The 13,402-nt window shown below is 32.5% G+C and overlaps 1 protein-coding gene across 1 annotated transcript in view; it reads right to left on the reverse strand.

The window, feature by feature from the left end:
• LOC124301605 (uncharacterized) overlaps nt 1–13,402 on the reverse strand; it is a 46,381-nt gene that overhangs the window by 15,260 nt on the left and 17,719 nt on the right. The window contains exons 2-7 of the mRNA XM_046756887.1: nt 7,930–8,021; nt 2,926–3,084; nt 841–1,036; nt 642–709; nt 351–515; nt 42–211 (exon numbers count right to left, since the gene is read on the reverse strand). Coding sequence (XP_046612843.1) covers nt 42–211; nt 351–515; nt 642–709; nt 841–1,036; nt 2,926–3,084; nt 7,930–8,021 — 850 coding nt within the window. The remainder of the gene's footprint in view (nt 1–41; nt 212–350; nt 516–641; nt 710–840; nt 1,037–2,925; nt 3,085–7,929; nt 8,022–13,402) is intronic.

Consider the following 13,402-nt stretch of genomic DNA (forward strand, 5'->3'; position numbering starts at 1 on the left):
ACTGTTTTATCATCTCTTGTATATTTTATAGCGTCACTCACGTCAAAAGCTGCGCATTGTCGTTGGGTATGTTTCTGACCAAATGCTCTCTGCGGTATTTCAGAAAGTTGGACAGAGTCATGTCACCATTTGACGAAAGCATAATTTCATCCACTTCCGTCCAAACTTCGATACCAACCAATGCGACAAAAATATTCAAAGGCGTGTACAGCTGTAAAATAAAAAATCGCGATTAGGGTGTTTAATTTAACGACACGTACGGGACTTCGAACACACCGTCGGTTCAACAGTCCGTCAATTAAACATTGATAGACATTACTCTGTCTATTCATCAGCCAATGATCACTCACCGCGTTCACAATGTTTGCAAGATCCTTGGCGTGCTGGTGAACCCTCGTCAAATTTCTACTCATAGCATCGTATCCCAGCTTATCAACGACCATAACTAATTCTACGTAACGGGTATTCTTGTTTGAATTATACGGCCCTCGAATGAGACCGGCGTCTCTTTTGTGCTGTTATAAAAGTAGAAAGATATTTCGTTACTAATGTAATCACCGAAATCTAGGATTTTTAAGGTACAAAACAAAAAAATTTTTTCAAAAAAAGCGAAAAAACACCAAGAATATTCTATGCTTTACCCTAATCATCTCGTTATTATCTATTATATCATTATGAACGCTGTGACGATGCTGAGTACCCTCGTATCCTGAAACAGAGAACAAGCGAAAAGTCGTTAAAAAAACAAAAACAAAAACAAAAAAAAAGAAAATTAATAAAAAATATTTCTGCAGCGAAGAAATAAATATGAAAAGGAAAAAAAAATTTGAAAATATTTACCGCACGTGTTGTTTGCGACAAAATTATCATGCTTGTAGATGAAATGTGGAGCCTCGATAGTCTCATCTTGCGGTTGAATGTAGTGGAGACTTTTCCCGTCAAAAAGAACGCCGTTCAATCCTTTGCAAGTTGATAACGCCGCCCAAGAATCTGGTATACCTCTGACGCTTCCTTGGTACTGACAAACTTCAATTTCCTTGAGAAAATATAAAAAAAAAAAAAAAAAAATTCCAATGAGGGAGTAAATTGTGTAAAGATATTTATCAACAACAATATATAAAATTATATCAAGTTATAAATTCGAGATTTATCCGATGTGTAAGGTAATCCAACGACAGATTAAAAAAGCGTTGCTGGTTTTGAACGATATACGTAATTACAAGTGTTAAACACTACCGAGAGTCTGAAGAGTAAGCATGTGTAGTGCAATAATATATCGTATCAAGTGCAACGACCGAAGAGTAATATTATAATCTACATGACGTGATACTCTACATCGTACGAATGTTAAAAATATTATTTATTATTATTATTCATTATTATTTATTCAACAAACCCAAAAATTTACACAGCAGTTAATCCCACGGAGATAACAATTTAATGTAATTTTCAAAAACCACGATTCGTTAACATCGTTTCTCATATTATATCCAATTATCTGCACGTGTGAGAAATGAAATAAAAAAATTGGGTTATATAATATTCGCATCGTCTGTGTTGAAGTTGATACGATTTTACATCCGATTTTTCCTTGTTTGAAAATGATTACAGGTATTGGATATTTGTTTTTTTTTTTTCCCACTTCTAACGATCAATTCAGTAAAAACTTTTAAATAGCTTTCTCGATAATGTTCGTTAATCGTTTCTTTCAACTTGTACATCTGTTTTGTTCACAAGATGAAAAAGAAGCTAAAATACAAATGAGAAATTACGATCCAACGATGAGAAAAAAAAATCGTTATTGTCACAGCACGCAACGGTGACGCGATTGTATGAAATTTTGGAAAATCGATACGGATGATTATTTAGAAAACTTTAATCGTGCTGTAAATCTTAAGATGCGAAGAAGCACGATTCGTGTAAAACGTGTACATATTCAATGAACAGGTATAATAATATCCTTAACGAAAGAGGAGGAGGAGGAAGGAGGGACTGGAGACGAACAAGTAAATAAATAAGAAAATTAGCACGCTTGTATTAAAAATGCGAGTCGAGACCAAAACACGCTCGTTGAAATTATAATTATAGAAATAGTTATTTTTTTTTTTTTTTTTATTTTAGCGCACAGAAGAGAGAAGAAATACGATGATATTTACGTTCGTGTAATTACCCACATTTTTCCAACAACAAAACGATACCTGTTTTACTGAATTTTTCTAGTTATCATAAGAAATGAAATTTTTCTCAGTGCAGACTCGACGAATGTTAATTAGTATAATTGACGTTGTAAATGGCATTGTTATCATTAATATTATTATTGTTGCTGTTGCGTGTGAATTGAACAAAAAAAAAAATAAATAAAAATAAACGAAGAATATAAAAATAGAAAACAGTTAAACGAGCAAACTAGAACTCATGGGAACCGGGAAACTGCAAATTACATACATGTATGTATAACGTTTCAGCAGTCAGCGCGAGGCTTAAATGCTTAATCAGCGTGAACGCATCAATTATCATAATTAATGACTATATCCACTCCGATAAAGTAACAGTTAAATTTTCCATTCCGATATTTAAGTATTTTTCAAAATTTTCTCTCACCGTTTGTGAAATATCTAATTTACTATCACGCGTGCGGTGATTAAGTAAAAGTTATTAGAATTTCGTCCTTTCTTCCTTTCTTTTCGTAGTTTTTATTCATAACTTGATCCAATTATTTTAATCAAGCTTTCTACGTTGATTCCGATTCTAAGAATACTTTCAACTTTATTCTTACCAACCTCACCCTTTTTTTTTTTTTCCTTGCTTCAGATTGCTACATACCGCTGAGCAATAACGTCAGTTTAAAATTGTATTGCATAAATTTTATAATAAAATATAATAATAATAAAAATAAAAATAAAAAATGTTCAAAATCTTTTTTACCTCCTTCGGGGGTGTGTAAGTATCGAAAGATCCCTTCTTAACTTGACGTCGTAGCTGATGTCCAACTGGAATGAGATCGTTGTTGAGTCGTAGGTCCAGAACACGTTCGGTACCATCGACAGTAAATGCGACCGTCAAGAGTTCCGCGTGTCTCAAGTCCTGAAATGGATAAATTAAGCGAAAATGATGAAAATTACCAAAAAAAAAACAAACAAAAATAGGCTGAGATAAATTTTATAACAATACAAAAAAGTTTGAAAATCCGGAGAATCGATTATAACCGAGCAGAAAAGTAATTTTTCTGTATCTGTTCTTTAACATGGTTCCTTTTCGATACTTGTTATCAAACTTGTTTGGCCAAAAATCGAGTGTTTATCAAATTATCAGCTGTACTATATAGAAGAATATTGGAAAGTACTGGAATTGCAAAGAAAAGCTTAGACATCGATGTTTTATATTAAATTGTTTCAAAAAATTAGCAAAAATCTTAGCGACTTTTGTTCAAAAGATTATTTTCTTAAAATTTTGCAAACACTTTTTTTGCTTTCAGAATAACGGCATCGTTGAATAATTATTTTTTTTCTTCAATTCCTCAACAAACGGCGATATGTTAAATCGACCGTTGAAAAAAAAAAAAAAAAAAAAAAGTAGAAACTCAGTGTCGCTGAATTTGTAAAAATTTCGTAACGATTTCTTAACGAATCCGGAATATCTATATAAATTTCTTTTATAATTCCACTCGTTTCCACCGTTGTATTACCAAAAAGATCTCGTGATCGCATATCTTACGAATTGCAATAATTTCCCAAATTTGACAATCGACTGTAATGAAAAATTTATGATAAAGTACCCGCAGCCTGTTCAAAGTTTTGCTTAAAAGAGGCGTGAAAGAATGAAGGGAAAAGGACAGAGGGAGATTTTTTTATATTTTTTTCGTACGTCGTGGACGAAATTCAGGTCACTCTACTCGTTCGACGACCACTTTTATTCCATTAAACTAACGAGTTTTCCGTTCGTGCAATAATCCGTTAATTGTCGAGAACTCGCGTGCAACTCGCGAGTCGCGAAAGGGTGCGGTTTTTTTTTTTTTTTTTTTTTTTTTTACTTCCGCCTTTGAATATAAACCGCGAATCAATTCCATCCAATCGAATTGAAATCACCGTCCGAGGGATTTTCTATTTTTTTCCATTTCCTCTTCGTCGTTATTTTCCTTCATTCTCGCCACCCCTCGATTCGCACTTCCGGCCACTCCGCGATTCTAAATCTTTCCAATTTGTTGCGTGACCGCGCCTCTCCAGACACGCCTGATAAATAACAGGCGCGGCTCTCGAGTCCTTGATTAACAATGAAATTCCGGATATCGTGCTGATATTAATTTGAATTAAAGTTGGGAAGAGTGGTCGTTGAAAATAAAAATTTTCAAGTATCCAGATTTTCTAATTAAGAGCCGTTGTTGTTTCTTCGTGTACATTATTCAAGTCCGTGAATTACGAAATTTATAAAACATGTTTCGCGTTTTTTTTTTTTTTTTTTTTACCTTCTGCTTGGAATATACAACTGTGAAAAATTTACAAAATTTCCTTTTTCTTTGAGACGAAAGACGAAGAAAAGAAAATCGTGGGATGAATGAAACGCGATGTCGTCAAGAAAACGAAAAATCTTGTCGCTTGAGAAATAATAAAAGGGACTATTGATCCTTGCAAAAAAAAAACATTCTTTTTTCCTTAACAAATTAACGTGTAACGTAATTTTAATATAATACCCCTGCTATTCGAGCAATCGGTTAATATGCGTTATACCGCCGTTTCCGACACAACGGAAGTAGTAAATGCATTCTTATCTACATTATATGTATCACGCGTTCGCTGGCGAAACCGGAAGTTGGTGAAATTTCACGTATATTTGTCTGGCTCTTTTGTCATTATTTATCGGGAAGTAAATTTTGTCTCTTACTAATGAGAACCTTGCCTGTATAAATTGCCTATATTTCTAGATTATGGTAAAAAATGAAAAAAGTTAAGGACCGGAACTAACAAATTTCTCTCAGTGCAGGTAATTTCGCTACTAATATATGCCTGTATATGTAACGGTATGTATAATTTATCCGAGTATGTAGAATAAAAGAAGAAAATTCAAAATTAACATTGTAACCAGGAGACATTCCCAATTCACTGTTCTGCGCGTTGTAAAAACAATTGGAATAAAAAAAAAAAAGAAAAAAAAAAATTACTACGTTACGTCGCGAATTAAATGATAAATCTTTGGCGACATGTTGTGTTGATTTTTTCATCCCGAAAAGAGGAGAAAACTGAGTACGAAAAAAAAAAAGAATAAAATAATACAAAATTAACGATCGAAATTTGTAATTGTGTCAAAAAAAAAGCTTCGATCCTTGAGAAAAAAAAAAAAAAAATATGTCTGAAGAAATCGAGGAAGAAAAAAAAAAGAAGAAACACAATTTCTCAAGTAATTTCTTAAGATAACATTATTAAAGATTACTTGATTAAATCCCGATAATTATTTTACGGATAAATAATATATTCGTGTAGTTTGTCGAGTATATACCAATGTATCAAATTTCTGATAAATATCTTCTTCTTTTTTTTTTCGTTGTCGCGTGAGGTGCGACGGAAAAATGCAACGTGTTACACGCATAATTCTACTAGAATAATCCTAGGAAAGCCTATCGCTGCTTATGTTATACCTGCGCAGGTATATACGTATAATTATAATCCATACTGCTTACTATTTACAATACACTCTTAGTACCAGGGGTGGTGTTAATGGTGTTAAGCGACAACCGAGTGACGAACGCGACGAACCCGAAGATGTATTTAACGGGGTCTACAGTCGGGTTGAAAATGTGGCAAAACAGAGGCTCAAACATTATCGCAAATACTGATCTGATTGCGTTAAATGCAAGTAATAAAAGTAAAATTCCCATTGGCGGACGAATAAATGTTGAAACACCTCGTTAATGTGATTCACGTCGTAACGAAAAAAAAGTTTTAATTTTTATACAAAATTCTTTTTTCCTCTCCTTTTCTTTCATTTCTTCGTTCTTTGCCGAAATATTCCTATTACATTGCGATTAACAATTGTACGGCGTATAATTTATTGTTCTGAATCACTGCTAGTTTAACGTATTTTTTCCCCTGCTTTCTTTTCTTTTTTTTTGTTTTGCAAAGTACTAGAGAATTAAAAAAAAAAAAATAATGACATCCTTTTCAAAATCATTCTCAGCGTTTATAAATAATAATTGAATAGTTTAGTGAAAAAATTGGAAAAAATTCAGGTTACGGTTTCAAAGTTGGAACAATGGCACAATTTTCTTTTTTTGTTTTTTTTTTCAAATAAAATCAAAAATAACGAGGATAAAGACGTTGGTCTTATCTGTGAATTACGAATATAATTTTTATTTCGAAAACTCGTCGTAAATTTTATTGAACTTGTGCCCTAAACAAATAAAAATATTATTTGTCAGGATAACTGTTAAGAATTATAATATAAAAATCGTGCCTAACCTGTTTTTTTTTTTTTTTTTTATTGCAACGCGTTAATAATCATTGTTGACGTCTACACAGGTTTATTGAAATACTGACCCAGTTGTGTCGTTTCATAAACTTTCTCGTTCGCTTTTCATCGTGTGTTTCTCGTGGATTTGCGCACCGAATGGACAAGCATTCTTTTTTTTTTTTTTTTTTTTCATTTTCGCCGTTTTTTCCCCCTCTTTACTTCGTCAAAAACGTTTGTCTCGATTTTTTTTTTTTTTTTTCATTTTCCTTTTTTCCCCCTCAAACTCGTCGCCTCTCTCTCTCTCTCTCTCTCTCTCTTTCTTTTACTTTCATCCAGTTACATTAAAATCCGGATGTCTACAGGTATATACCTAGTTCCACTTACAATTACAGTGTTTAAGAGTATTTAACTCGACCTCCGAACGTACAACATGTATAAACAACGCAACGACGAAAGCTTGCAATTAACGATAAATGCGTAATTACTGTAACCGCAATGCAAAGTAATATCAAGTTTCATGTTATCAACTGTAAATTTCTTTTCTTTCATCCTTATCGACGAATAACGAGAAGTGAGATCAGAAAAAAAAAAAAAATGTCCCAACTGCTCGGGAATTTTATAACAAGGTCGATCAAAGTCTACGTTGTATAAAAATGACGTCTGAAAACAGCGAAAAATTCTCGCTTAGGTATATTATTATCATTGTTGTGACTACTATTATTACCATTATTGTTATTATTATTATTGTACGTAAATTTGCAGAAGTCAGACATTTCAGGATTGAAAGAAGCAGGGAGCGGAGAATGAAGATGTAAAAAAAAAAAAAAAATCGTTCGGATTTACCCAAATTGTTTACACGACAAACATACTCATATTCAAGATATTGTAATGATAAGACAATATTGCATAATTTATTCAAGGCTTGGTGGAATTTCTGTGTTTTGTATTAATATAAGAAACGACAAAGGAGAGAGGATAGAGGAGAAGTAAAGTGAACGAAGATATAAGATAAGGTGAACTCTTCGTGTCTGGATAAAGGGATGAATTTTTATTTCAAACGCATACGTACGTGTGTAAACATTGTAAAATTTCTTAGGCGAGTACGACAATGCAATGCGTACAATTATACCATTAATTCGCGTTGTTCAAAAAATTTTATGGTCAGAATAAAAAAAAAAAAAATAAAATGAATAAAAAATCGTAACTGAACATCGTTTGTTTTTTTTTTTTTCAATTTTTTTTTTTTTCCACTCATTCCGCTACTCTGTCGACGTCGGATTATAGACGGCGGGGTTTTCGGTCGATACAATATAGTTCGTACATAGTAAAAAATGTTATACTTGTTTCGCTATTGCCGACATGACGAGAGGAAAATAAAAAAAAAAGAGAAATGAATTCGTTCGATGCGTATGTTAAAAATTTGTGCAGTTGAATAACAGTAATAATAACAGTTATTATTATTAATATTATTATTATTGTTATACTCACGTTTTCTTTGGTTGAAAATATCTCTCGTTTGGTTCTAGCGTGAAATAATTTTGGATGGATAACGGAATGACTGGTGAAATCCAACGAGGGTTCTGCAACAGGTAAGAAAAGAAAAAAAAAAAAAAAAAAAAAACGTGTCAAATTATACGTATACATACATATTGTTAAATATTTTTCATGATATTCCAATTATACGTCGCCGTGTGACGAACGAAAGAAAAAAAAAAAAAAAAACTGGTACACCATCTTTTTAAATGTAAATAATTTGTCAATCGGCGTGATTTTTAACGTACAATTTCAACGATATGGAAAAGAGATAGGAAACGGAACGCGACGTGATTTTAAATCCTATTCTCACTGCATGTGCATACGTGAAAGAGAACTCCGAGATAAGTTTACAGATGCCATGTATCATGTAATGTGCGTGTGTTTGTGTGCAACGTATATACATATATACAAACACGGGTCAAGAATTATTGTGTGTTTGTTTTCAGTCTGTGCGTTTGGGAGCGTCGACTGATTAGATCTGAAGAAGACTGAGAATTGCTGCCCTTACAAGTGTGGTTAGATACGCGATACTACGCCTTTATTATATTATATACCAGGGACTTGAGCTCGAGGTAATTGTGTGAATAACGTAACTGCGTCTAAGGTTTATCCGTACGCGAGTGAAGGAGTAGAAAAAGTCGCGTGAAAAGTGAGATACGAAGGAAAACGAGGAAGAAGAGAAAAAAAGAAAAAAAAAAAGCAAGGCAATAATGGTAAAACCAACGTCTTCGCGGCTCGACGAAGGATAGAAGGAAAAAAAGAAAAAACCACAGGAAGGAAACTTTTAACGAGTTTCCTTCTTTGTCCGTGAATTATTCATATCGCATAGAATTGGATAGGATACATTTTATATATATATATATATATATATGTATGTATATATATGGGGAATTACATGCGAACTTCAACCAACGTCTGACTATATCACGATTTTTGATTTTCATCAAAATTTTGCTCCAGGAATTGTAAATATTGATATTGATTTTTAAAGGGAGCGGTTTCTTTTCTACATATTCTCAAAAACTGAATTTCCTTTTCCAAGGATATCCAAAGCCGCGGTGCGTACAGATTTTTATTTCTTTTTTTTTCGATCTTTTTTACTCACACCGTGAGATTTTATTCGTCAATAATTTTGTTTTCGGTACGGTATCGGACCCGAAGAATACACCGATTTCTTTCCTCCAGATTATTTCAATAAAACCAGTCTCGAGTTGCCATTTTTTTCTCCTTCCTCGAGACACCTTCTTTAAAAAATTGAAATCCCTCAAACGGACGTAGCCTTCAAAAACGTGGGGTCTTAAAATCAAATTTCATTCCAAGATCGTTGATCTGGTTCAACTGGACCAACCGACGCATCGTGTACGTGTAACAATTGCAAGGTATAAACGACGATTCTTCTTCGATACCGATTGATAACAAAAAATAAACAGTAATCAAGGAAAGACGCGTATTCAAACAATTGTACCGATTCCGAATGAGGGAAGAGAAAGAAATCAACCGCTTCTGAAATTTTGCTTCTCGGGAACTTTTCTTTTCTTTTTATTTTTTCCTTGGTTTAAAAAAAGAATCGACGTAGAATTTTTTTTTTTTTTTAACAGAGAAACGAGCACGGAAAAAAAGATGCGGGGAAATGTTTTTTACACACACCGAATTTTCTTATTTTCCCCGATTTCTTTTTTTTTTTTTTTTTTGTGGGGGGGGGGGGAGGGTTCAAAAAAGAAAAACGCATCCATCAGCGAGTCTCCGAAAGAGAGGAAGGAGTGAGAATAAGAAAATGAGAAGAAGATGAGCGAGCGATGTCGCGCAGATGTTTAATCAGGATATGCATGGGAAACCTGAAGATCCGCCTCCACGACCAACGTACGTCATCATGGTGTGAGGATGGATAACCATTATATTATATTACACATAGGCATAATATGAATGTATTATCAAACGGTCTTCTGCACGTGCAGCTGAATCAGCTTTAAGTGCATAATATTGTGTATAATATGCAAGGAATAATTTAAGATCCGCGTCTCGGGGCGAGGTTGGGATTAAGAATTTAAAAATGAGTTGTGAAAAGGGTAAATTTCAAATTTCAAGTGAAGAAACGAAAGTTCCGAAAGTGCGAATGTGAGAAAATTTTTAAATGTGAAACATCGAAATTCCGAATTATCCAAGATTTTCGGTCATGTAAATTTCTGGCTTGGTGAAATTTTACCAATTTTCATCTTCATTTGTTTTTGATTTTCGATAGTTTTACGTTCGGAATCCTGGTCATTCTGATTTACGGGTTTTTTTTTTTTCATTTTTTAAACCCACTCGTCTAGTAAACTAAAGATACATATTTTAATATTCGGAATATTGCTTTGTCGAAAGTTTGTTTTTCGAAATTTTGCTATCCGTCGTAACTTGAATTTTCGAAATCTTACATTTCGGAATATCGAGTCGTCGGTTTTATATATAATGTTGTTATGTAATATTGAGATATTAAAAACACTTGTATAACGAGTATATTTCAAAAAATAATTAATCATAAATGCCAATCGTTCGTCAGCTGCAGTATTAATGTAAATTAGTCGATTAAAAACAGACGTTGTAAAGAATGAAAGGTATTATATATATATATTGATAGAGCGAATTAGGTCATTTATATTAATCATAGAAGTATTTGTTACAACGATCATCCAATTCTAATTTAAACGAAGAATCGCAAAAAAAAAAAAAATAAATAAATAAACAAAATGATGTTCAATAATTAATTTCTCTGCATTTATTTAATACAACAATCGTTGTAACGTAATCGTTACGCTGTTTCAACTGACATTGAAAAACCAAAACTCCGCGGCTTGAAAATGAGATTATAATATCGGATAAGGAAAAAAATAAAATGAAATGAAACATTTGCAATTACGTTATATGTATACACATTATACAATGTTACACCTTGAAATTGTTCTTTATTCTTTCCTCTCCGTCACTTTCCGTAAATTGTATTCTTTTTTCATTTCCTTTCTTTTTCTTTTTTTCTTTTTTGTTTTGTTAAGTTTTGAAGGATTCTTTCAAACGGCAACGGTTGTGAAAAATTAGCAATTCTCACATCGACTTAAGGAACCGGTGTAGCAGCCGCCATGACGCAGAAGACGCCGTATTAGGAAGCAGCGGCTTCGTCTCAACAAGGCAAACTCGCGTCGCGAAAGTCACGAAGAAGAAAATACGATTCGGCCAGCAGCAGCAGCAGCACGCGTCGAGTTTAATGCGTGTTATATAAACAATTTTTAAACAATTTTCACATTACGCGAATGATTATATTATTCTATACGTGACCAATGACTATAACGATGCAATTTATTTACAAAATAAATGTTCATATTTCCGCACGTATAAGACACGTTGAGTCACGGTTACGACAGTTTGATAAAATTACGAAAACGACGAAAAAAAAAAATTCAATATATTTATCAAACGTTTGTAAAATTGTAAAATTGTAAAATTAACATAGGTATATATGAAAGATGCAGTTTCAAATATTTAAAAATCAAATTTATAACAAACGATCTGAATATTACCCCGCGTACGTGGAAAATAATTTTTGCTAAATCGATTCGAGATTGTTTAAAACAAAGTTTTCCCCGATAAGAAAATAATACGTATGTACGTATATTCAAGAAAATTTGTAATACAATTCAATCAGTCTATAATTTATATATTATCAGGCTATCAAATATGCATTTATTTATTTCTTTTATTTCATTTATTGTGTAATTTTTTCTCTTCAGAATCACTGCATGTAGTTACTTTGGCTATGTAGTGAGAAAATTATTGAAAGTACATATATATACATATATATGTAATAAAGACAATTAATTGTTGACACAATCGGCAGAGACACGCGACAAATGATGAGGGATGACGAATTTATTTGCATAACAATAAATTATTCTTCTCGATATTTTCATTGATACCAACAATAATAATAATAGCAATAATAATAAATGCAGTCAATCATACATGCATACATATATATATAGAATATTATGAGACGTAACCGGTTTGGATTTTTAGTGTTGCGTAAGACGTATTTTTTCAATTTGTTGCAATTTTTTACACATCCAATGTGTCTGACGGAAATATAATTGTGAAAAAAAATCAATCTCGTTTTACATTGTGAAATGCCTGATTTGAGACACTCCGATATTTATAATATACAGTGCAGTATGACGTATTGTGAATTCGCGAGAAATGATAAATTATGAATTCTTCTCAACGTGAATCATGGTAATAATTTCATTTCCGCAACCAAGTTTACCGCGTTAATCATTCTTCAAATCCTGACGATATGAAATGTTCAAGGAAATGTAAAATCTACAATGACTTCCTCGTGTGTTTGAACTTGATGAAAATGAAGATGAAAAAAAAAAACAAAAAAAACAGCCAGTGCAAAATTGTTCAAAGTGAAAAGTAAAAGTTGTGAAAATTTTTCGACAAACTTCACGACCGTTCGCGCAAAGTTTCGGGAGAGCGTGAAACTTTTCAAAGTGTTGAAAAAAGATGGGTTGAGAAAAAAAAAAACAAAATAAAAATAAAAATCGGCCCATCGTGTAATATTTGGAATCAAAGATAAAATTATTGACAATTTTTTTTTTTTTTTTGCAAAATTAAAAAAAAAAAAACATAAAAAAATCCAGAGTACCGTTTCATTGTTGCGACAAACGGATAAAAAAAAATAAAAAAAAACTTTAGTCATTCGTTGGGAAAAAACAATTGTAACATATAATCGCACGGTTATCGGTATAATGAAACCGCAGTTTTCATCTTTAGATCCAACATGTTACAACACCGGCGGTTTTAGTCATCGTCTGCATGACAGACGTTATTAAATATCTGCGAGGCTTGTGGTTGGAAGTGCCACTTGTCATCCATTAAACTGTAATTAACCCCAAACGGGGTTCGGCTTCCCGCAAGCTCTTAGAATTTAGAAGAAGTACGAAGTGGGGGAAAAAAAAAAAGTTATCTTGTACGTCGCTACAAGATAATAACAACAACAACAACAACAACAAAAATAATAATAATAGTAACAACAAAGTTGAGAATGCACGTTTTACGACGAAAAGAGGAACATAAGCTTACAAAACGACGGAAAAAAAAAAAAAAAACTATACGGCGCGATCAGATTTCTAAGTATTATCAAATTTGAACAAAATAAAAAAAAAAAAAAATCACTTCACTCGAATTTATATGTGTACTTTTAAGAATCAACATCAACGCTAAATTCCAAATTATCTGATAATGCAGTTGCTTCGTTTTTCATTATGTTTAAAAAAGCAAAAAAAAAACAAAGTAAGTAAATAAAAAATTTCATTTCGAGTTACATGACAGATGTGAAAAAGTTGAATATTGAATAAAGGTTGAAAGGAGATATAAAAAGCGTACAAGTAAAAAT

This window comes from Neodiprion virginianus, chromosome 3 (genome assembly GCF_021901495.1).
Source record: "Neodiprion virginianus isolate iyNeoVirg1 chromosome 3, iyNeoVirg1.1, whole genome shotgun sequence".
NCBI classification, from domain to species: Eukaryota; Metazoa; Arthropoda; class Insecta; order Hymenoptera; family Diprionidae; genus Neodiprion; species Neodiprion virginianus.